Source organism: Pipistrellus hanaki (genome assembly GCF_964339955.1).
Source record: "Pipistrellus hanaki genome assembly, chromosome: 2".
NCBI lineage: Eukaryota > Metazoa > Chordata > Mammalia > Chiroptera > Vespertilionidae > Pipistrellus > Pipistrellus hanaki.
The window spans coordinates 147,142,753-147,166,898 of record NC_140504.1 but is presented as its reverse complement, the minus strand read 5'-3'; the positions used below and the strand labels follow the sequence as shown (position 1 = coordinate 147,166,898).

The 24,146-nt window shown below is 38.3% G+C and overlaps 1 protein-coding gene across 3 annotated transcripts in view; it reads left to right on the top strand.

Annotated features, from left to right (window-relative positions):
• The window catches only part of AK5 (adenylate kinase 5), a 195,627-nt gene that overhangs the window by 6,082 nt on the left and 165,399 nt on the right, over positions 1-24,146 (top strand). For 2 of the 3 annotated variants that reach the window (XM_084872176.1, XM_084872174.1), the window contains exons 3-5: positions 5,262-5,429; positions 12,136-12,305; positions 12,416-12,529. In XM_084872176.1, the coding sequence (XP_084728302.1) occupies positions 5,262-5,429; positions 12,136-12,305; positions 12,416-12,529 (452 nt within the window). The remainder of the gene's footprint in view (positions 1-5,261; positions 5,430-12,135; positions 12,306-12,415; positions 12,530-24,146) is intronic. The other variant, XM_084872175.1, reaches the window with a different exon arrangement.

Below are 24,146 nucleotides of genomic sequence, written 5' to 3'. Positions count from 1 at the left end.
ATGGCTAATTTACTTCCCAGGGTGTCATGTTGTTAGAATCTGGCTCAATGTTAAATACATGCCCCAGGCGCTAGTTAAATCAAGTGAGACTAATTTGGATAACTGCTTTCTCCTCCTTAAAACACTAACAAACCTCAGGTAGTACTGGATTTAGTCTGAGAAAATTTTACTCTTTTAAATTTAATTCTAAGAGGATATGATATTCTCTTAGTTGAAAGGCTGCTCTCAGACTAGGTATATAAAGTGACAGCTTTACAACACATGAAATCTGTTTCTATTTTATACCGTTACTTGGCTTGATTATACATAGAAGCCAGACAGGCCAGCGTGTAATAGCAATAGTTTGTGGTCAAACTAGAGGGCAGAACTAGAGAGCAGGGGTGGAAAACCTTTTTTCTGCCAAGGGCCCTTTGGATATTTATAACATCATCCGCTTAATATAAATTTATGTTGCTATGAAAAAAGCTTCTTGATTTATTGAATTTTGAGTCTCACCTGCAGTTGCCTTGCAGGGCTGGACCAAATGATTTCGTAGGCCTCGGGCCGGACATTCCCCACCCCTAGTCTAACAGCAAGAACAAATTTTGAAAAAATGTCAAGCTACACAAAACATTTCTATAAGACTCCTTTTGGGCCCACAGATGATCAGTTTGTAACTCCTGATCTGGCAGAAGAAGCTAAAACGGGAATGGAAAATGTAGGTTTAACTTTCATTAGAATTAAAATTGCTTGTCTATTTTAGCCTCCGTACCTGTCCCAGAATTCCTACTCAGATACTTTTTTTTAAGGTTAGAAACTAATTATTAACATTTTAGGAATTGGAAAGATTAAGTTTAGCACAAAGACAAATGCCTGATTTCTGTTTCAGAAGGAATGAGAAAAATGAGTCATTGTTTAGTCTTCTTATTGTGTTGAGGAAAAAAACAACAACCACCTGACATTGTTTTTTAATACCATCAGTGCTATCACTATAAAAAATAAAATTTTAAAAAAAGTTATTGTTATTGTTGAAAGTATAACAGATGTCCCTCTTTTTAAAAATTAATCATCAAATAGAGCGTATCCATGTACGATAGTGACAAGAATGTTGTACCATACTGTCCTTTTTCTAGAATGTATGCTGCAAAACAGACAAGGATTTGTCTTAGAATAATAAAATTTTATTTGATGAAATGCTTTACCCATTTGTGCTTTGTAGGTTTTAGCTATAATTTATAGAATGGGTTTTCAATTCAAGAAAATTACTAATGTTACAGTAATTTAAAGCATTATGATTATTTCTAGGAACAAAAAGTTATTCTTACATTCTTGGTAAAATAATGACATAACTATGCTAATATGTAATTACCATGCAAAATTATTCTATGACATAAAACATTTAATCATTTAAGCAAATTATTTCCCTAAGTAGAAATATGACTTAAAAATAAAACAAGGATAAATTATTGGCTAATAGTTCTTTAAAGCATATTACTTAGTAAATGTGAGCTAAGCATGTGCTTTTTTCTGCTATATGTATACAATTGAACAAATAATAACCTGTGAATAAGAGTTCTGGTCCCATAGTTCCAAATGTACATAGAGTTTCTCTTCTGAACTATCACATTGTCGTCTTGTGCTCAACATATCCAAAATCAAACATACAAACATACATATTTGCTTCAAAGCCAACACTCCCTTCTCCTTTTTCTATTTTCATGAAGTCAGTGAGTCAAGTTGAGCAATAAAATAACCATTTATTGAGTATTATGTGTCAGACTCTTAGGACTGAGCATGTAGACACCAAGAAAGAACAAACATGGCACCTTCCCCCATGGAGCTTACAGTCTAGCAAGGAAGTCAAGCATTAAAAATATACTTAGAAGCACAGTGGGCGCAATAGGAAATGTCAAATGCTCTAGAACTAACCATCTTAACAGGAGGATGGATCTAATCTAGGCCGGGGTTCAGGATACACTTCCTGAAAGAAGTGACATGCTGATCCTCAGAGACAGTAAGCCATGTAGGTGTTAGAGAAGGATGGATGGGTGAAGTACACCAGGGAACAGAGAAAGAATAGAAGTTGCTGACCTAGAGAAGAGGCTATAATAGAGGCAGGAATGAGAGAAGTTCAGTATTCCCAGGACAGAGAAGAAAGGACAGAAATATATTATATGAAATGCAATGCATTCCTTATCCTTTCAGACTTGAAACCTGGCAATTGTTTTTGAACTGTCACTTCTTTTCATTTCTCTTATCGCAATTCTAACCATGTCCTTCATGTCCAGACATTCATTTCCCTTTCCCCTACTATCCTGCTAACCTGATCCCTTATTTCTCACCTGTGGATTACTTTAACAGCCTCTGAGCTGCTACTATTTCTGCTCCTAGTCTCTCCCTACTCAAATCCATTCTAACCACCACCAGATTAATTTTCCTTAAAAATTTTCATATTTCATCATGTCATTTTTATAACGCCCCCCGCTCCCCTCCCCCCCAAAAAAATACACAAAACCTCCACTGGCTTTCTACCAAATTAAAGCTAAACACCTTTACTCTGATATTCAAAGTCCTCCACACTGTACGCACACTCTACCTGTCCATCTTTGGGCTTTTCTCCATGGTTAACTGTCTATGTCAACAAAGCTGTTCCCTTTGTTAATGATTCAACAAATATTTATTGGACACTGATTGTGCTAAGCACAGTTCTAGATCCCAGAGATACTGAGCTCCAGGTAGACAAGGTGCCCCTGTCCTGAAACTTAACATTCTAATAAGAGAAAACAAACAATGAATGAGTAAGAGGCCTCTCAGATGTGAGGTGGTAGACTATGCAGATCCTTATTGGAGTGATGTCCTTGGAGTTAACTGGGTGGCTATCCTAGATTAAAAAGTCAGCTTAAGCTGGTATGTGAATGGCAAAAATCAGTCAGCCATGGGACCAACAGAAGGAGAACATGTAGGCAATGAATTGTGAGGACAGTGTGGAAGGAGGCAGACCTTCGAGAGTCTATGATAGTGGTTTATGTCCATGGTTGGCAAACTGCGGCTTGCAAGCCGCGGTTTGCCACTCTGTTGACTAATGAGTTTGCCAACCGCTGGTTTAGATAAATGATGATGGCTTGGAGAAGAGCTGTGGTAGTGGAGATGGATTTGGGAAATACTTTGGAGCTAGTCTCTGGGAATAGACATGAAAAGTGAGAGAAGAAAGTAATCAAGAATAATGCCTAGTTTATATTACCCACCTGTGTTGGGTGACGTAATTCAATTTCAAGACAGAACAGAATACTGTTGTCAGTGCCTTCCCTAATGGAGCCTTTCCCAGAATTTCCTAAAGAATATCCACTGTCATCTTACTCCCTGCCTTTTGTGGAACTAAATTACATCCAGTGGGACAGTAGTCAATAACTTCATTTATCGTTTGAACAGAGAATGGAAATTTCTTTCTTTTTTAATATATATTTTATTGATTTTTACAGAGAGGAGGAGAGAGGGATAGAAAGCTAGAAACGTCGATGAGAGAGAAACATCGACCAGCTGCCTCTTGCACACCCCATACCGGGGATGTGCCCGCAACCAATGTACATGCCCTTGATCAGAATCGAACCTGGGACCTTTCAGTCCGCAGACAAACACTCTACCACTGAGCCAAACCGGTTTCGGAGAGAATGGAAGTTTCTACCTGATCAACCTGGAAGGAGCTGTGAGCATTATGCCACAATGAAATGCAGTGATCCCCTCGGGGAAGGCCAGGTGGCCTCCTGTCCTCTGTGTGCAGGTGTCCTTTGATTAGTTAGGGCTTCTCTGTGCCTCCTGGAATACTGACACATGCATGGGGTGAGGAAGGAAGGAGCCATAAATTCATTATATACCCACCACTGGTCATCACCACCTGCCTGATCTGGGCTTGCCAGCTCCGTCCTTTGGTCCTTTTGAATATTTCATTTGTAATTCTGACTCTAAATCTTTGTGTGTTTTTCCCACCAACTGAGATACAGGTTCACATTTCATCACCTGTACTTATATTTCAAGGTTCAGGTCGTGCCTCTTTTGCAAGTCCTTTCCTACTACTCTAACCCAAATGGATCTACCCACTCATTGAACTCCTGCCATTGTAGGTGTAAATGTAAATCTTCATAGTTACATTTATAAATCAAGGAGGTTAAAGTAATCAATATTGGGAAAGTAAAATCCAATGGTGTTGAAAGATATTCTAAACATAGAAATTGTTTGCTACCCTTTTACCTGTCTTGTAACAGTACCCTAAGTTTGTATGCATTTTACCACCAAGCCATTCCACTAAACTACACTGGAGTGCCTCGATTATAGTGAATATGTATATATTTATTTAAAAAATGAAATATATTATGTATAAGCATTGACATAGCAGCTATATATATGGTTGTGAATGTTGTGATGGTGTGCGCTACACCAGTGTTTTTCAACCTTTTTTGGGCAAAGGCACACTTGTTTCATGGAAAAAATCACGAGGCACACCACCATTAGAAAATGTTAAAAAATTTAACTCTGTGCCTATATTGACTATATATAAAGTAATTCTCTTGAATAGGAATCAAATAAACACAAAGAAAGTATTTTATAATTACTTTATTATGAAATATTAAGTAAACAAAATAGTGAAAAATTATAAAATTCTTGTCTTGTCTGCACCTACGGCACACCAGGCAACATCGGAACAGCGGTTGAAAAATGCTGCGCTACACAGTTCTAGGGAGAACCATTTGCAGAGACCAGGATGTGTATAAATGACCAAGCAAGAGTAGGCAACACTTAAGAAGGTTCCATCCGTGCAGGGGTTGGCAAACCATGACCCATGGACCAACTCTGGCTCACCGCCTGTTTTTATAAATAAAATTTTATTGGAACACAAGCACATCTATTTGTTTATCCAGGGTGGAGCAAAAGTAGGTTTATGCAAAATACAGTTTATTCTTGTGTTATTTATTATGTATTATTTTCCATAATAACAACTGTAAAGCTATGTTTGCCCCATCCTGTATATTGTCTATGACTGCATTCCTGCTTCTGTGACCAAGTTGAGTCTGAGACTGTATGTTCCTCTAAGCCCAAATTAATGACTTTGACCCTTTAAGAAAAAGTTTCCTGAACACTTAGGAGATGGGGTCTTCCTCAAGTTGGAAAAAATCAACAACCAAACTCACTTAGTTTTTAAATGTTGTTTACTAATTAAGTGGGGGGGGGGGGAATGTTTCATTATGCTTTTTTTTTTTCCGTTTCAAAGTTGTCTTACTCTTTTGCAGTAATGCCTGAAAATTCAAACTTTCCTTATCGGCGGTATGATCGGCTCCCTCCAATCCATCAATTCTCCATAGAAAGTGATACAGACCTCTCTGAGACTGCAGAGTTAATTGAAGAATATGAGGTTTTTGATCCTACTAGACCTCGGCCAAAAATCATTCTTGTCATAGGTATGATGACAGAAAGCAAAATTCTCATACTATTACTAACTGTGTATTTTTTTGCGTTTCAAAAAATTAAGTCAATTATGTACCACACTTGAAAAAAATTAGTCAGATGAAAAATGGCAAACAATAGAAATAAAAGCTCAAGAGACAATAGATGGAAATATTTTAGCATAATTTTCAATACAACAGAAATTGTTATAATCATATAATCTAATGCTGTTTCACTTTTATAGAATCCATTACAGTGTCATAGAAATTCTCTATAATGAAAGAAGGACTAATCCCTTTAAATTTTTTTGTCCTGTGGTTTTGACTATTTAATTGTTAACATAGATAACTGAATTTCTTAGACGTTTTCTAAACACAATGGGTTTTTCCCTTTAAGGATAATAATATGTTGGAAAAGACTTGTATAAGTAAATCATCTTTAGCAATTATAATAAAATGTAAATTTCAATGTTATTAGACAAGCATATCTAAAAGAGTAGTGTTGTAAAAGCATATAACATCTAAGAATTAATCCAAATAATAGTGATGAGTTAATTTATTAAATTCCCACTATGAATCTTTAATTTTTTTTTCTTTATTGATTAAGGTATTACATATGTGTCCTTATCTCCCTTCATGCCCTGACCCCACTAGTGATTGTGTCCATTGGTCATGCTTATATGCATACATACAAATACTTTGGTTGATCTCTCCCCCGTCACTCCTCTGCCTTCCCCCTGAGGTTTGACAGTCTGATCAATGCTTCTCTGTCTCTGGATCTATTTTTGTTCATCAGTTTATGTTGTTCATTATATTCCACAAATAAGTGAGATCACGTGATATTTATCTTTCTCTGACTGACTTATTTCGCAAAGCATAATGCTCTCCAGTACCATCCATGCTGTTGCAAATGGTAGGAGTTCCTTTTTATAGCAGCATAGTATTCCATTGTGTAGATGTACCACACTTTTTTAATCCACTCATCTGCTGATGGGCACTTAGGTTGTTTCCAAATCTTAACTATGCTGAATTGTACTGTTATGAACATAGGTGTGTATATATCCTTTCTGATTGGTGTTTTTAGTTTCTTGGGATACATTCCTAGAAGTGGGATCACTGGGTCAAATGAGAGTTTCATTTTTAATTTTTTGTGGAAACTCCATACTGTTCTTCACAATGGCTGTACCAGTCTGCATTCCCACCAGCAGTGAATGAGGGTTCCTTTTTCTCCACATCCTCACAAGCATTTGTCATTTCTTATTTGTTGATGATAGCCATTCTGACAGGTGTGAGATGGTACCTCATCGTCATTTTGATTTGGATCTCTCAAATGATTAGTGACTTTGAGCATGTTTTCATATGTCTCTTGGTCTTCTGTTTATCCTCTTTTGAAAAGTATCTATTTGGGTCTGTTGCCCATTTTTTTTATTGGATTTTTTTTCTTCCCCTTGTTAAGTTGTATGAGTTCCCTATAAATGTTGGAGATTAAATCCTTATCGGATATAACATTGGCAAATATGTTTTCCCTTGCAGTGGCTTTCTTGTTGTTTTGTTGATGGTTTATTTTTCTGTACAGAAGCTTTTTATTTTGATGTTGTTCCATTTGTTCATTTTCTTTTTAGTTTCTATTGCCCTAGGAGCTGTATTGGTGAAGATATTGCTTCAGCATATGTCTGAGATTTTGCTGCCTGTGGATTCCTCTAAGATTTTTATGGTTTCTCATCTTAAGTTTAAGTCCTTTATCCATTTTGAGTTTATTTTTGTGTAAATTGGTAATCTAGTTTCATATTTTTTTTTGCATGTATTGTCCAATTTTCCCAACATCATTTATTGAAGAGACTGTCTTGACTCCACTGTATGTACTTGCTTCCTTTGTCAAATATTAATTGAGCATAATGGTTTGGGTCAATTTCTGGGTTCTCTATTCTATTCCATTGGTCTATATGTCTGTTCTTGTACCAGTACTAGGCAGTTCTGAGAACAGTGGCTTTGAAATATAGCTTGATATCTGGTATTGAGACCCCACCTACTTTGTTCTTCTTTCTCAGGATTGCTGCAGCTATTTGGGTTTTTGTTTATTCCAGATAAATTTTTGAAGAGTTCGTTCTAGGTCTGTGAATTATGCCATTGGTATTTTAATGAGGAGTGCATTGAATCTATAGATTGCTTTGGGTAGTATGGTCATTTTAATGATGTTGATTCTACCAATCCATGAACACAGTATGTCCTTCCATTTGTTTATGTCTTCCTCTATCTCTTTTTTCATTGTCCTGTAGTTTTCCAAGTGTGGATCTTTTACTCCTTAGTTAAGTTTATTCCTACGTATCTTAATTTTTTTTGTGTGTGTGCAATGATAAATGGCATTGTTTTTTTAATCTCTCTTTCTGTAAGTTCATTATTAGTGTATAAAAATGCCATAGACTTCTGAGTGTTAATTTTGTATCCTGCTACATTGCAAAATTCACTTATTAAGTCTAATAATTTTTTGATGGAGTCTTTAGGGTTTTCTATGCCATCTGCAAATAATGACAGTTTTGCTTCTTCTTTTCCAATTTGGATATCTTTTATTTCTTCTTGTCTAATTGCTATGGCTAGCACTTCTAGTACTATGTCAAACAGGAGTGGTGAAAGTGAACATCCCTGTCTTGTTCCTGTTCTTAGAGGAAATGGTTTTAATTTTTGCCCATTGAGTATGATGTTGGCTGTAGGTTTGTCATATAAGGCTTTTATTATGTTGCCGTGTGATCCCTTTATTTCCATTTTGCTGAGGGATTGTATCAAGAAAGTATGTTGGATTTTATCAAATGCTTTTTCTGCATCAATTGATAGTACTATGTTATGTTTACCTCTCAATTTGTTTCCCACTATGAATCTTATGTTGAATATGGAAACATCATTCTGATGCCATTTCACCAGGAATAGGTACTGAAAATGTTTTAAGTACTTTTTTTTACCACTCTTGCAAATTCTAGCTCCCTCAAAACATATAAAAATTATGAAGATACCTGTGAACATGAAACATATATAGACATTGTATTGTTTTTCAGTTTGACTCAGCTCTCACAGAGATTACTGACAGCAAAAAATCTAATGTGAAATGTTCAAAGCTATTTTCGTCAGTAACTGTTAACTGAAGGCAAAATGTATAAATACATCCTTCATGCAAGGAACTGCTCCTAGAAGATATAATAATGATGGCAACTAGGGAAAAAGCATGAAAATAAACACACCAAGCTATAACACGAATTTAAGTTCACCAGACTAGGAGTGACATTTGTATATCTCTAAGTGTAGTGAAAATGAAATTGCAAACCTATCTAACCCTGAATTGTTTATAATAATATAATAGGAAGAAAATATAGAAATCAACTTTCCGAAAGTCAAAATATTCTTATAGTGTTTGATAGTTACTCTTATAAATTTCTATCTATTCTTGAAAATGTAATTTGTATGTGTGTGCTTAAAATTTTGAGGTTCTTAACTATAAGACAAATAAATACATTGTTAAAAGTGCTATAGATGAAGAATAATTGGAAATTATTTTATCATTTTATAATTACATATTATTCAAATTTTGGTCTTCTTGTTCCTGTTAATAAATATTAGTGGTTTTTAACAGGATAAGCAAAGAGTCTTGATTGACTATGAAAAAAGTGAAATAGCAAATTGTTCACAAAGGTGAATGTTTTGTGATTGTGAACTTTATATAAAAATGATTAAAATGTTTCAGTAAACTAAGATCTTTGGAGGAGATATAGATCCTCCACTTCACAATTCCTTTGTTTCTTAGTAAAATCAACTTGCTTTCCAAGGGTGTGATTTTGGTTTTAGATTTGCATGATGAATTGTAAATTTTCTGTATTACAAGAATGATACAAAACCAATTATTATAAATAATTTTTAGAGTTGAGATAAAAAAAGAAAGGAAAAGTCAAACCTTTGGTTATCTAAGAAAATTGGGGCAATTTTAAGAAGTTTGTATAATCAAATTATTCCAATAAATTAATGCTATTCTCTGTCAATTGTATTAATCAATTGTGTTGTCTGTTATTGCCTCCATTAGTTGACAAAAAACAATTTTTTTCTGTGAAGGAGCTATAAATTTCTTAGTATGTTTAATTTTTTTAAATTCAGTGGAATTTACATTCTATATGTTTGATGGTTTGTAAGATTAAGTATGAAAATATGGTTTATGAAAGATAACTTTTATTCTTCAGGGATCAAATCAATTTGAAATTTAGATGTAGTGTTCATAATTTTTTCCCTTCAAGCCAATCCATGATTTGCCCATAGGTTAATAGGCTAAAAGCAGCTATTTAGAACCCAAATTATCGTTTGATTTGCAAAGTAATTAATTTAATCTGATAATATTTCATAATGTTAAATCTAATCAAATACTATTTAGAGGTTCTTAAAGAATGATAAAAATGTAAACAAATTTCTATATTATCATATATTAAATATATCATCTATATTAAGTTTAATAAACCAATAAAAAGGTGAAAGCCAGATATTATTGGGTACATTATTTGGGATTGGGGTTCAGAGGTGATAATCGTTATATTAGTTGATCTTAGACTTCTGCACATTAAATTTTTTAATGAGAAAATAAGCCCTAAGTCTACCCACTTAGAACTCTTCTGTCAAAACAAAACACTTGTCTTTTTTTTTTTTTTTTCACTTATAATACAATAGAAGCCCAAGGCACAAATTCATGCACCTGTGGGGTCCCACAGCCTGGCCTGTGGGATGGGGACGAAACCAGTTCTCCCACATCTCCCAAGGGGTCCTGGATTGTGAGATGGTGCAGGCCAGGCTGAGGGACCCCACTGGTGCACAATCGGGGCCGGATAGGGACCATAAGAAGGCTCTAAAGCGAGTCTGGCCTATCTTGCTCAGTCCTGATTGGCCAGATCCCGGCAGCAAGGTAATCTACCAGTTGGAGCATCATCCCCGTGGTGATCAGTACAAGCCATAACAAGTGCTCGAGCAGCCTTAGCATATCATTAGCATATTATACTTTTATTGGTTGAACTGCTGACTGGACACTTAGCATATTAGGCTTTTATTATATAGGATTATTTATAACAAGAATAAAAATATTTACTAAATAACTATATATAAGTGACTTCTTCCGTCCAAAACTTAATATATTGAATTAGTAGAGAGAACATCAACTCACTTTCCTATTGAATTTTTATTTTCAATATTGCTTAATAAATTATAATTATATTTTAATGAACATTACCAAAGCATTTTATTAGTTATTAGACATTGACTTTAAAGATATTTTGTCTACAGTCAATAATTTATGCTTAGGTATTTGAAAACATTTCATTTTTATAATTGTTAACAAATAAATCAGACTAGGCTAGTTACCATGCTGTATTTTGAAATTTATTCAGACTTTAGATTCCAAATCATCTAGTTTGTTTAGAAATATAAATTAATTAAAATAATCTAATATGATTTGGAAGTAAAATTTGAGCCATATATTCATAATTATTTTAGTACTTATGCTTTTAAAATTAAATGGCAACTATCAAGCATTAGTATTATGTTATATTGCAAATGTTGATTATTTCACACTAACATATTTCAAAATCAAAGTTATCATGAGTTCTGTAAAATTATTCTACCTTGAGAATCTATTTCATTCACTGTGCATATTTGCTGCATAAAACTTGAACTTAAAGGAGATAGGGAAAGGACATGCATGAGCAGAAAAAGTTCAGGAAAAGATTTAAATAAGTTCGGTCAATATTATTGGGGACCTGGTAAAAAAGGATTAAGCAAAAATAAAAATAAAAACAAACTCATAGACATAGACAACAGAAAAGTGATTATGAGAGGTAAAGGAGAATAGGGGGAGGTAGAAGAGACTAAAGGTGGAATAAATAATGGTGGGAAAAGACTTGACTTTGGTTGGTGAACATGCAATACAATATACAGATGATGTATTATAGAATTGTACACTTAAAACCTATATAATTTTATTAACCAATGTTACCCCAGTAAATTCAATTAAAATTCTAATTTAAAAAATTAGTGTGGCCCTAGCTGGTTTGGCTCAGTGGATAGTGTCGGCCTGCAGACTGAAAGGTCCCGAGTTTGATTCTGGTCAAAAGCACATGCCCAAGATGTGGGCTTGATCCCCAGTAAGGGGTGTGCAGGTGGCAGCCTATCAGTGATTCTCTCTCATCATTGATGTTTCTATTTCTCCCTTTCCATTCCTCTCTGAAATATATATATATAATTTAAATTAGTATACCTTTGGTTCAAAAATAATTGTTTTAGTTCATCTTATTACACATCAACTCTTTATTGACATGAAACACAAGTCTGTTATTTCAGTCATTGTCCTTTGTATGCCACAGATTTTTCTATGTTTATGAGGAAAAAACTGCATAGAATAATAGTGAGGGTATCTTTAACCTGCATTGTTCAAAAAAAATTTTAATTGGTTATTTAGTTAAATAGATAAAGGAAAAACTGTCTCTCATTTAATGCAGTTGATCAGGACAGTTCTACCCTTTCCCTGGTTAATCTTCACTCGCTCTGCATTCAGGAATGGGATTAAGATGTCACTGGTGGAACACGTACTTGCCCTGGTCCTTACTGTTGGTCTAGAAGCTGCATCTGAAGATGAAGGCAATCATTGTACAAAAGGGAGTTTCTTATTGTGTCAGAGGGTCATGATTTAACCTGTTTTAAACTGTAGGTGGTCCAGGAAGTGGGAAGGGTACTCAAAGTTTGAAAATCGCAGAACGTTATGGATTCCAATACATTTCAGTGGGAGAATTGTTAAGAAAGAAGATCCACAGTGCCAGCAGCAACAGGAAATGGAGTCTCATTGCCAAAATAATTACAACTGGAGAATTGGCCCCACAGGTACGACTGTATAATTTGCTTTTTCTTTTTTAACACTTCTGTACTTTTTATACCAGTTATGAGTATACTTAACTTAATTGCGGTTTTTCATACTTTTTCCTTTATAAAAGGAAACCACAATTACAGAGATAAAACAGAGATTGATGCAAATTCCCGATGAAGAAGGCATTGTTATTGATGGATTCCCAAGAGATGTTGCCCAGGCGCTGTCTTTTGAGGACCAAGTAAGAATATCTTCTTATATTTTCAATGACCTACTTTTTACTTAAAACTTAGAGATTAAAAAAAAAAAAAAAAAAAAAAAAAAAAAGACTTCTTGGAAGACTTGCTGTTGTTGGGAATGAATTCTGGTCTGAAAACACGCAAGTACATCAGTATGAGGTGGCAGAAGGTCATTTCCTTGGCACGCGAGCTTAAAAACCAAGGACAGTCTCTGCCAAAAAGAAAAGACAAAAATTAATAGCAGATTTAATTTTTTATTGAAAATTCTAATCTCTGAAGCCTTTATTTCAAAATCTTTCTCTAGGATTGTATTTTTTATTTTTTATTAGTAAAAACAAGTCTTACTTGTTACTGCCCAGGGATGTACAACATCACCTGTATTCGCATTGTTACCAATTAAGGAAGCCCTCTTTCTGGGGTTGTGAAATACTAAACTACCAGTACAAAGGAGGGTTCAGGTTGCCAAAGTTACTCAAATTTGAGTAGACTTTGCCTGTTCTGCACCCAGTACATCTATTTTATAGGGAAATAAATCAATGAAAACATTTTGAATATCTACTTAATCTTTGAAAAGCTAGTAACTGATTTTTTTTATTTAAAAATTTGAATTACAAAAATATTATTGGCTATAAAAATTTTAAGTCCTGGCATAAAAAGTGAAAGTTCATTAATACTTTCCTTCCATTCCACTCACCCTCCTTTCTTAATAAAAACACTATTAAGCCCTAGTCAGTTTGGCTCAGTAGATAGAGCATCAGCCTGCAGACTGAAGGGTCTCTGGTTCATTTCTGGTCAAGGGCATGATCCCCAGTAGGGGACATGCAGGAGGCAGCCAATCAATGATTCTCTCTCATTATTGATGTTTCAATCTCTCTTTCTGAAATCAATAAAAATGTATTTTAAAAAAACAAAACAAAAACACTATTATGTTTGTTGTTTATATATATTTCAGGCCTTTTCCTGTATGTTACACGCACACACACCCATGCATGCACATGTGCACATATTCATACAAATGCATTTTTAACATTCATAGCTATTTCTAGACTGTCTGGCAAAAAGTCTTCCCAGGTGTAGTCTCATCAACATTGAATGAGAAAATCTGTTTATCCCAGGTATAATTCACATTCTTTTCAACCAGATAAAATTCATGTTTAAAATTTTTGCCATAAGAAATGGTATTTCATTTTTCACATTTACATTTCTTGAGTTACTACTTAGGTTAAGTATATGTTCATATACGTAGTGGCCATTTGTATTTCTTGTGTGAATAACCTGCTTTCTCCTTTGTCCGTATTTCTACAGACCTGGTTCTTGTTTTTGTTTCGTTTTGTTTTTTACTTCTTTAAAGAAGTGTTTAATATATTACAGATATTACATCAGAGGATTAGGTCAAATAAGATGGAAGTTTGTGTCTCTCCTGGAGGAAGCCTGGCAAGCAGGCAGTCTGAGGCCAGAAGAGAGCTTCCTAAGCCTTTCTCTGAATCTTCCCTTTCACTGTGTCAGGACACCTTTGTGTGGCAGCGTCTTTCTCCCTCCTCTGCTTCCTCCTTCCACAGTCAGGCCACAGCCTCTGCCCTCACTCCATTTAAAGGCTTGGTTCTAATTGCTCTGGCCTTGACGAGAGAATACTAGGAAAAGCAACGTTTTGCTGTTTTTGCTGTTGCTGCCACCTGGATTGGCTAATGAAAATGCTCTGGCAGCCATTCCATAGGATTCTTGGCTACTGGGGAAGCATGAGCGCCAGGCTGGCAGGCATTCCCACCCAAACCTGGTCCCCGTCCTATGTATTGAATGAGATGCACTTGGCAAGCACAGGCATAAAAAATCTATTTGATTCTCTCTATTGCCTTTTAAACATCCTATATCATGTCTCTCTCTCTTCCCCTGGATAATAACTAAGGGAGATCCAATAGCTTTTCTGATCACTTTAAAAATATGAGCAGATAGTCTCATTTGCAAGTATTAAAAAAGTCTAGTACACAATTATATCTCAATAAAAAATTAATTTTAAAAAGCCTTGTTCAATCTAAATCAAAACTTTAATTTCTCATTTAATTTATTATATCTCTGCTACCCTCAGGTTGGGCCTGGCTCAGCCTCAGAAACCTAAAGTGACATCTCAGATCCTGTAATTCTTCCTCATGTGGCTTATAGTGGGGCAGGTAGGAGAAAAGGGGCAAAAAACACAAACTCTCTCTGGACATCAATCCCTGGGCATGGGAGATGGGTCGAGGGTCGCAATGCTGGTTTGGGGACATCACTTAGCAGGTATCTCTCTAGAATGTGCAGTCACATGTATGTGCTGTTCTCAACTACATGCTGAGTTTGGAAGAGACTCATTTTTCATCTTCTTAGGTTGGCATCATAGCAGCCTGGAGTTTCTTGGCCGCTGTGGGCAGGGCAGCGATCCCTGAGGCTGATGCCTCAATTACTGACTACGGGAGTTCAGAGGGTGCAGAGGCAAAGCTGAAGTGTTTATGTAAAGCAATGTGTTAGAGTCAGCCCTGTCTGCTCCACAACCCATGTATACTGTAAGCTCCCTGGGTGTCTTTTTTTTTTTTTTTTTTTCTGGTACCATTTCTGACACCAAGTGTGCGGGGATATCCCACACCAGTTCTCCAATCCACCAGCATCAACCATGTGTCCAACAATTGAATTCAACCTTGACACTATTCAGAGTTAGCACAGACCCCACAGGTAAAGGGCTCAGTCCCGCCAGACTTCCCCCCCGTCCCCCTCCCGTACACACACACATACACACACACACACACACACACACACACACACACACACACACACTTCATTCCCAAGTCCCAGGGCCCAACCAGCTATAAATTCAGGGATTCCCATAACACCCTCATCAGGTTCAATTCTTTGTTAGAACAACTCATGGAACTCAGGAGAACACATATTTACCAGTTTATTAGAAAGGATGCAAGTCAGTCAAATGGAAGCCTTGTGAAGGGCAAGGTATGAGACTGGGAGTGTGGGACTCCCATGCCCTCTCTGGGCACACCACGCTCCAGCCCTTCAATGTGTTCATCAACCCAAAAGCTCCCAAATTTCATTACTGAAGAGGCCTTGGAACTCTATCTTTGACCCATTTCCCTCCCTGGAGGTCAGGGAGTGAGGCTGAAAGTCCCACCTTCTAATCTCAGGTCTGGTCTTTATAGCAATCAGCCCGGTTCTGATGTGATTTAGGGGTCCCACCCTGGGTCACCTCATTAGCTTAGAAGCAGATGTGGTCAGAAGGTCATTATGAACAACAAAAGACATTCCTATCAGACAATTTCAAGCGTCTTAGAAGCTCTGTGCCAGTAATTTGAAGCAAAGACTAAATATTGTTTTCATTATGCACGACTCCTCAAGGTTTTTTGTTTGTTTGTTTGTTTGTTTGTTTGTTTGTTTGTTTTAGCCAGCTCTTTTTAGTGCACATGTGGGCATATACATACCTATACGAAAATTTCCCCCAAGACTTCCTCACAGGTCCAGGATAAGAAGAGAGGGATTTCTGATGCCAGCCATATACTAGTGAAGCTCAGACCAGTGTAACAAAAAGAACTAACCCTTGAGTGGCTTATAAGACAAAGAAGTATACTTTTTGGGGGGTAATAGCATCAATGTGAACTGTCCACATCAGCTGGGTAGCTTTTCTCCTTGAAATAATTTCAGGATCATGGTCCCTTCCAAAGTTGTTCTGCCATTCTCTAGGACACTGCCACCATCCATATGGTCAAAGCAGAGTTGCCATCATGTGGGGTCCTGCTGGCATGAAAGGGGGGGTGGGGGGAGAAGAGTGTGAAGGTCTGAAGTCCCAGACCTGGAAGTGGCATCCATCACTTCATGGTGTTATTGAGAATTCAGTCATTAATTGCAAGGCAGGCTGGGAAATGTAGTCCAGTCGGGAAGCCGGGTGTCTGGCTAGTTCTATTACTATGGAAGTGAGAGGGTGGGGCAGGGTGAGGATAAAACTCCTGACTCCACTGTGGGGCAGGGCGGAGTTATCCTCCATTAACTGGACCCAGCCCAATCAGGGTCAGTCAAAGCAGTGACATCACCACCGGAGTAAAACCCCAGGGCTTAGCATTTGCTCTCTTCCGCCATGCTGCCGGCGTGAGTGGGACAGAGCCCATGCTAGCATGGAAGAGGCTCTTTTGTTTATTGCATCGGACTCGGCTCCCTGGTGGTCCTTGGGGATCACGAAATCTGGGCTTAACAAAAGGACAAGAGAACTTTGTAGCAGTTTCTACCAGTTTGCCCATACCCTCCCCCCCGCCCCCCCCCCCAAGCCATCCAACTGTCTGCTTGCTTCCTTCTTCCCACACAAAGAATGTACTCACTCAATCCCCAAGGAAAACAACTCAGAGTCCCATTCTCTAGTTCAAGAATCTCTACTAGATGTGCAGTTCTCTCTGTTAGGTCCCGGGTTAGCTCCTCATACTCAGCCACCTATGCACTAACCATCAACTGGTATTCCCTCCCTGCCATTAGTCAACAGCAGAAAAACGAGACCAGGAGAAGAGAGACGAAGGTTCCTATTTGAATGTACAGTAGTCCCTGAACCATAGCAAATAACAAATTCTGTGAGGTAGGGATTGCAGAGGGTTTTTGCCCTGGCAATACACTGACTTCCCGGGCTAGCCAACTCCTGCTTCTGCTGTCACGGAATAACTCTTTGTCTAGTCCCTTCTGAGCCCCCACCCGCACCCCTGCCCTTCCAGAAGTATTTCCTGTTGTCTATTGCCCTGCATAGCCACATCAAAGTGGCATGTTGCTGACTACACTCATGAGAGCTATTTTAAGTTTGGGGAAAAAAATGCAAGCTTTTGGTGACTTCAGTAAAACCATTTCCTCAAAAATATGGTAGACTTCTCTTTTTGTCTCCAGTTAGTTCCATTGCCTTTAACTACACTCAGAGTTCTTTCCTGGATATAGTGTTAAATCACTTTACTTTATTTTTTCATTTTGATGACAGATACCTGGAGACCATATAAAATAACAGGCTTGGATAGGAAAACAATATCCACAGTTTGGGTTTTGGTTTAGGGTTGGGTGTTTTGTTTTGTTTTGTTTTGTTTTGTTTTTCTTTAAGTGCAAGGGGGTAGTTAGTGAGAGTCTTTGGAACAATAATAGCCTTGTCTTCTGTTTGGAGGTATACAAGCAGTTTGCTTTTCAAACTTTTTTTTCTCTTCATCTGCTTGCAAATTGGTCATTTTTTCCCCCTTGGGTTACCTATTATAATATGTTGTCAAATGCAATAGCACAGTCAATGCGTACCAACATTCTAGCTCTTTCTAGCCATTTCTTCTTTACCTATGGGCTCCATAGGAGCATCAATCCAAAGTTGTACCAAATATTTTGCAATGACATAACAAGAGCCATTAACTTTCCAGCCTAAAATATCTGTGCTTTTACTGCCCAAGAAACCAATGCCACATATTTCAGTTTTAGATAGTGTCCCACTTAAATGATTATTGTCTCTATTTTTCAGAGTAAATACAAGATGCTATAAAAAGTCTATACTAATAAAAGAGTAATATGCAAATTGGTGACAATGCCCTCACAGTACAACTGAACAGCAGGCTGTCTGGGGCAACCAAGCTGGCAATGAGGTTAGACAAAATGACTGAACAGCAGGCTGCATGGGGCAACCAGGCCAGCAGAGGAAGGCAGTGAAGGGTGACCAGGCCAGCAGAGAGGAGCAGTGAGGGGAAACCAGGCCAGCAGAGGGGTAGTTGGGGGCAACAAGGCCAGCAGAGGGGGACAGTTGGGGGTGACCAGGCTGGTGGAGGGAGGGGGAGACAGGGCTATCAAGCTGGCAGGCAGAGATGGTTAAGGGTGATCAGGCTGGCAGGAGGAAACTTAGGGGTGACCAGGCAGGTAGGCAGGTGAGCAGTTAGGAGCCAGTGGTCCAGAATTGTGAGAGGGATGTTTGACTACTGGTTTTGGCCCAATCCCTGGGATCGGACTGAAACCGGCAGTCGGACATCCCCCAAGGGGTCCCGGATTATAGAGGGTACAAGCTGGACTGAGGCAACCCCCCCCTCTTCGTGCACAAATTTTGTGCACCAGGCCTCTAAAATATATATAATGAATCAGTGGCATAACACAGAAACTGACTTCTCCTCTATGTGAGTGAGAGCTGGGCAGCTTCAGGCCTCACATTCGTTCAGAGATGCTGCAGGTTCTTCCCAAGTCATTGTCCTGAGAGTGGTGTCTCTCAAATATGTTGGTCATGGACCCCTTTACACGTTTAAAAGTTATTAAGGATCTAAAAAAGCTTTCATTTACATTGATATTTACCATATAAAAAATTAAAACAAAAATTTAAAAATATTTGATAATCATCTTAAAATAACAAAAAAATCCATACAGATGAATATAAATAACATATTTTAATGAAAAGCAACCATATTTTCCAAAACAAAAAATTAGTGAGAAGAGAGGCACTGCTTTACATTTTTGCAAATCTCTTTAACTTCTGGGTTAATTGAAGAGAGCTGGATTCTTCCATCTGCTTCTGCATTCCAGCTCCTGTGATAGCACATTTCATGTAACCATGGAAAACACCACTCTACATTTCTGAGAGAATGACAGGGAAAAGGACACATAATTTCTTACTGTTAACATGAAAACAGTTCTGACCTATAGCATCCCTGTAAGGGTCTCGGCAATCCCCAGAGGTCTGAAGAGCACACTTTGAGAGCCACTGCCATGGGACATGGTTAACGTCTGTGCGATGAAAGCTAGGTCACTGCCACGGCCAGGCTCCAGTTGGTTGGAAGGAAAAAAGGAATGCAGAATGTCATGTTAAGGTTAAAAAAAAAAATCAAACCTGTAAATAATTTTTGTGAGTTTATTTGAGCCAAATTGTTGACAATTCTCAGGAAGTAGACTCTCAAAGTATTGGGATAATGCTCTGGAGAATGAATGTTTTGGGGGTTTTTTCTGTGTGTGTGTTTTTTTTTTTACTTTGTTTTATACATTACAATTAAAAGAGGAGACAGAAGAACTCCACTGGTGATAGATTAGGGAGGCAGGAGAAAGCAAAGTGGGGAAACCTTTAGGATTGGGTTATAATGTAAAATGGTAAGACACATACCTCTTTTAATTAGGTGGGTGCAGGATCCTTAACAGTCAGTAAGTAACTCAATAACAATGAGGGGAATTCTGGTCTCTACAGAGTAGTGCTTGTGCTTTGAAGGGTCCAGAAAAAGAAAAATTCCTTGGCATTCCAAAGATGTTATCGTGAGACAGATATAGAGAAAGTAAAGCAACAGGCAGACTGTCAAATTACAGTGGGGAGGGTAGGGATATCAGGGGGAGATAATAGATCAACCGAAGGACTTGTATAAATGCATATAAGTACAACCAATGGACATAAAACTATGGGGAGGGAGGGGATGTGTGGGAGGGAGGGAGGGGGGCAATAAAAAAAATCAAGAAAATATGTAAAAAATAAATAAATAAATAAATAAATAAATAAAAAATAAATAAATAAATAAATAAATAAAAAATAAAAACGTTACAGCAAAAAAAAAAAAAAAAAAAAAAAAAGATGTTATCGTAGATGCAAAAAGACAATAGGCTCTGTAAAGGTAAAGGTTGGCCTTTGTCAGGGAAGATACCGGCCTAGTTCACCACTACCCACCAAGACTGCTGTTATTTAAAGTTTTCATTTTAGACCATCCTTTCTGGATACTTTAGGTCTTTAAGTTTGCAAGACCGCCATGCAGGCCTTTCTTGAGCTTGTCAGCTTAGCATGTGACCCTTTTACATCCACGGCTTGTTACCAATCCAGGATCATCCGGGCCCCCACTGTAGGAACCTGGTTCCCCAGAAGAACCCTCTGTCCTTCTCCTATTGGTGTGAGCAAAACAAGCTTTAATTCAATGGCCAGAGAATGGAGAAGCAGTTGTTAAACTCACAGATGAGCCTCTGATTCCAGAAAAATCTGGGGGAGATTGGCGGTGGGAGCAATATAATGAGGGGGAGAAAAAAAACATTCGTTTTCAAGAATGGGCCGGTCTGTTCTGGGAATTGGACCCCCCCACACACACACACACTTTCTTCCCTTATATCAGGAGTGGGGAATGTCCACCCTGTGGGCCGTATAAGACCTGAGAAATCATTTGGTCTGGCCCAGCCAAGGCATTAGGGGTGAGTTAATTAAATGGCTAACCAAATATAGCAGGCTGGTTTGTAAGTTGATAATTTTGTATGGCCCTTAAATAATGTTATAAATATCCAAATAGCCCTTGGCAGAAAAAAGTTCTGACCTATTGCATCCCTGTAAGGGTCTCAGCAATCCCCAGGGGTCTCAAGAGCACACTTTGAGAGCCACTGCCATGGGACATGGTTAACGTCTGTGCGATGAAAGTCCTGACCCCTGCCTTATATGATCCCTATCTGAAATGTTTTTACCTTTGTCCTGATGGTTAAAATGAGATAACGGATAAGTGAAGGGAAAGCAACCAAAACAGGCAAGTGAGCCATCACAGATCTCTTCACCGCAAACTGAACATACCACAATAATGCATTAGTAGCCAAGATTTCACTGGCTAGCCCAGAGGTCTCCGTCAAAACCTAAGCAAGGTGTTTTAAAGGCTGTAGACTTGCATATTCCGTGGGATAGGAGTGAGGAGAAAAGCCAGATTTCTGTACTGAGGATTCATGAACTAAACAATAAAAATGCTAAAACCAATAAGAACTCGGGGGCACTATTATTGAAAATAGAGGAGGGAAGCCTATACCAAATCTATATTTAAATATATATGTATAGAACAGAGGTCGGCTTTGTCCTCTTGAGTGTGGCTCTTCCACAAAATACCACGGCCTGGACGAGTCTATATTGAAGAAGTGGCGTTAGAAGTTTAAGTTTAAAAAATTTGGCTCTCAAAAGAAATTTCAATTGTTGTACTGTTGATATTTGGCTTTGTTGACTAATGAGTTTGCTGACCACTGGTATAAGGTATATCAACCATCCTATATAATAAAGAGGTGATATGCAAATTGACCTTCATGCCCTCACAAGGTGGCTGCCTACGACCAGGCCAGCAGAGGGGTTAGTGAGGGAAGACCAAATGACTGAACAAGCAGGCTGTGTAGGGTGACCAGGTTGGTGGCAAGGGGCAGAGGCCCATGAGGGGCAACCTGGCTGGCAGGGGGGACACTTAGGGGGAGACCAGACCAGCAGGGGAAGCAGTTAGGGGTTACCAGACCTGCAGACGGCATCAGTTGGGGTTGACCAGGCCAGCAGGGGGGAGCAGTAAGGGGTGACCAGGCCAGTGGGGGCGGGGGGCGGTGGGCAGTTAGAAGCAACTAGGCTAGCAGGGAGGGGGCAGTTGGATGCGACCTGGCTGGCAGCAGGGGGCAGTTATGGGCTACCAGGCTTGCAGGGGGGGGCAGTAAAGGGCGATCAAGCCAGCGGGGGGAGGAGGGGGCAGTTAGGAGCAACCAGGCAGGCAGGCAGGCGAGCAGTTAGGAGCCAGCAGTCCAGGATTGTGAGAGGGATGTCTGACTGCCGATTTCGTGCACTTGGGGGGTGTCCCTCAGTCCGGCCTGCACCCTTTAGCAGTCTGGGTGCCCTCAGGGGGTGTGCCCTTAGGGAGCAGGCCTAAGCAGCAGTCAGACATCTTTAGTGCTGCCGCAGGGATGGAAGAGGCTCCCGCCACCACTTCTGCACTTGAAGCCGTCAGCCCGGCTTGTGGCTGTGGCGCGCTCCCCCTGTGAGAGCACACTGACCACCAGGGACAACTCCTGCATTGAGTGTCTGTCCCCTGGTGGTGAGTGTGCATCATAGCAACTGGCCATTTTGCCGTTCAGTCAATTTGCATATTACCCTTTTATTATATAGGATCTTAATTTAAATATCTAAAAGTTTCATTAAAATTTTGGAACTATATTTAACTATGCTATATCAACTCCCTGGTCCCAGCCAATTTTCTGGTTTTATGTATCTACATATGCACTCTACATGCTGGACTACTTCCTGTTTCTCACAGGGCCCTGCTACAGCTATTTTCTCAGTCTACTGATATCATCCCATAATGTGCTGGTTTCACCATGCATCCCATTTATGAGCTATACCTGTGTTTATGCTTATAGACCTAGCTCATTCGTATCACTGTTTCATAAATGTTATATTCTATAAAAACGTTTTATTGGTAGACTTTCAGGTTGCTTTAAAATTTTTATTACCAACAGCATTGGGACCAAAGCTTTCTAGGATAGAGGGGAGGTGTTTTGAAGGTTCAAGTATTTAACTGCATTAATTGTTGGATATAGTGTGAGGTAAAAATAGAATTTTATTGTATGCTTTAAATGAAAATGGAAAATATTATCCAAAGATCATTTGTTTTGTCCATTGAAATGACTTATTCCTATATAGACATGGGTTTGCTTTATGGTTTCTCTACTCCTTTTGTCTGTTTACATATTTCTGTGCCAATATCATGACTTAATTGAAGAGCTCTAAATTACAACCTTATGTCCAAAGGACAATGCCCTCCCCTTCTTTTTCTTTTCTAAATTGGTTATGCCTATACATTAACTTTTTTCAATCCTCACTGAGGATATATTTTTATTGATGAGAGAGAGAGAGAGAGAGAGAGAGAGAGAGATTGAATGCCTCCCACACATGTCCCTACTGGGGCTGAAACCCGTAATCTAGGAATATGCCCTAATAGGGAATTGAACCCAAACCTTTTGATGTGGGGACAATGCTGCAACCACTGAGCCACCTGGCCAGGGCACATTAACTCTTTATGAATTTTAGAATCAGTTTGTCAGATCCATAAAAACCTGTTCATATTTTTATTTGAATTTCAATACAGTTATCACAGGTAGATTAATTTTCAGAGAACTGACATCCATTAACATTGCCATATCACTCCATTTATTCAGACCTTACTTTATGTTCTTCAGTAAATAAAGTTTTATAATCTTCTATCAAAAAGCTGTACATTTTTGTTCACTTTGTCCCTAGGTAGTTTATAGTTTTGCTATTATGAATGAGCTACTTTTTTTTTCTAATTCCTGTTAGTGCTCAGTTGGTATTGAGAATACCATCACTAATCAGTGGGTACCCAACTGAGCACTAATAGGAATTAGAAAAAAAAAAAAAGTAGCTCATTCATAATAATATCAGTTTTATATATTTAAAAAATCCCTCCACTCTTTGTCCCCTCTTTTGATTCCCCCAGTTTTCTTCCCAGTTTCTCCCTCCTCAGGAGTGGTCCCTAGCCCTTTCCTGGCTAGGCTTGAATCCACTTCTGCGTGATTTCCGTGTGAGGAGTGGTTTGGTGCCCTTGGCTGTCTTGTTTGAGAGCTATGCAGAACTTCCTTGATGATAATGTTGGTTGGTTTTCTTCCAAGCAAAATAAAAAATAGATGTATTTTTTGTTTCTGTGAACCAAATGTCTAAAAGATCCAGACATTTCAATTGTATTTGTAGATACCAATTGGTGTTCAACTGGCTTGATTTTTCCAGCGTTCCTGTACTTTTGATTCTGTTTTTGGTGCAAGCAAAGTATAATGTTTCTAGAAATTTATATTTGAATAGATACTTTTTTATTGTGTTATCACTGTTTCATTAGCTATTGTTATTCCACTTCC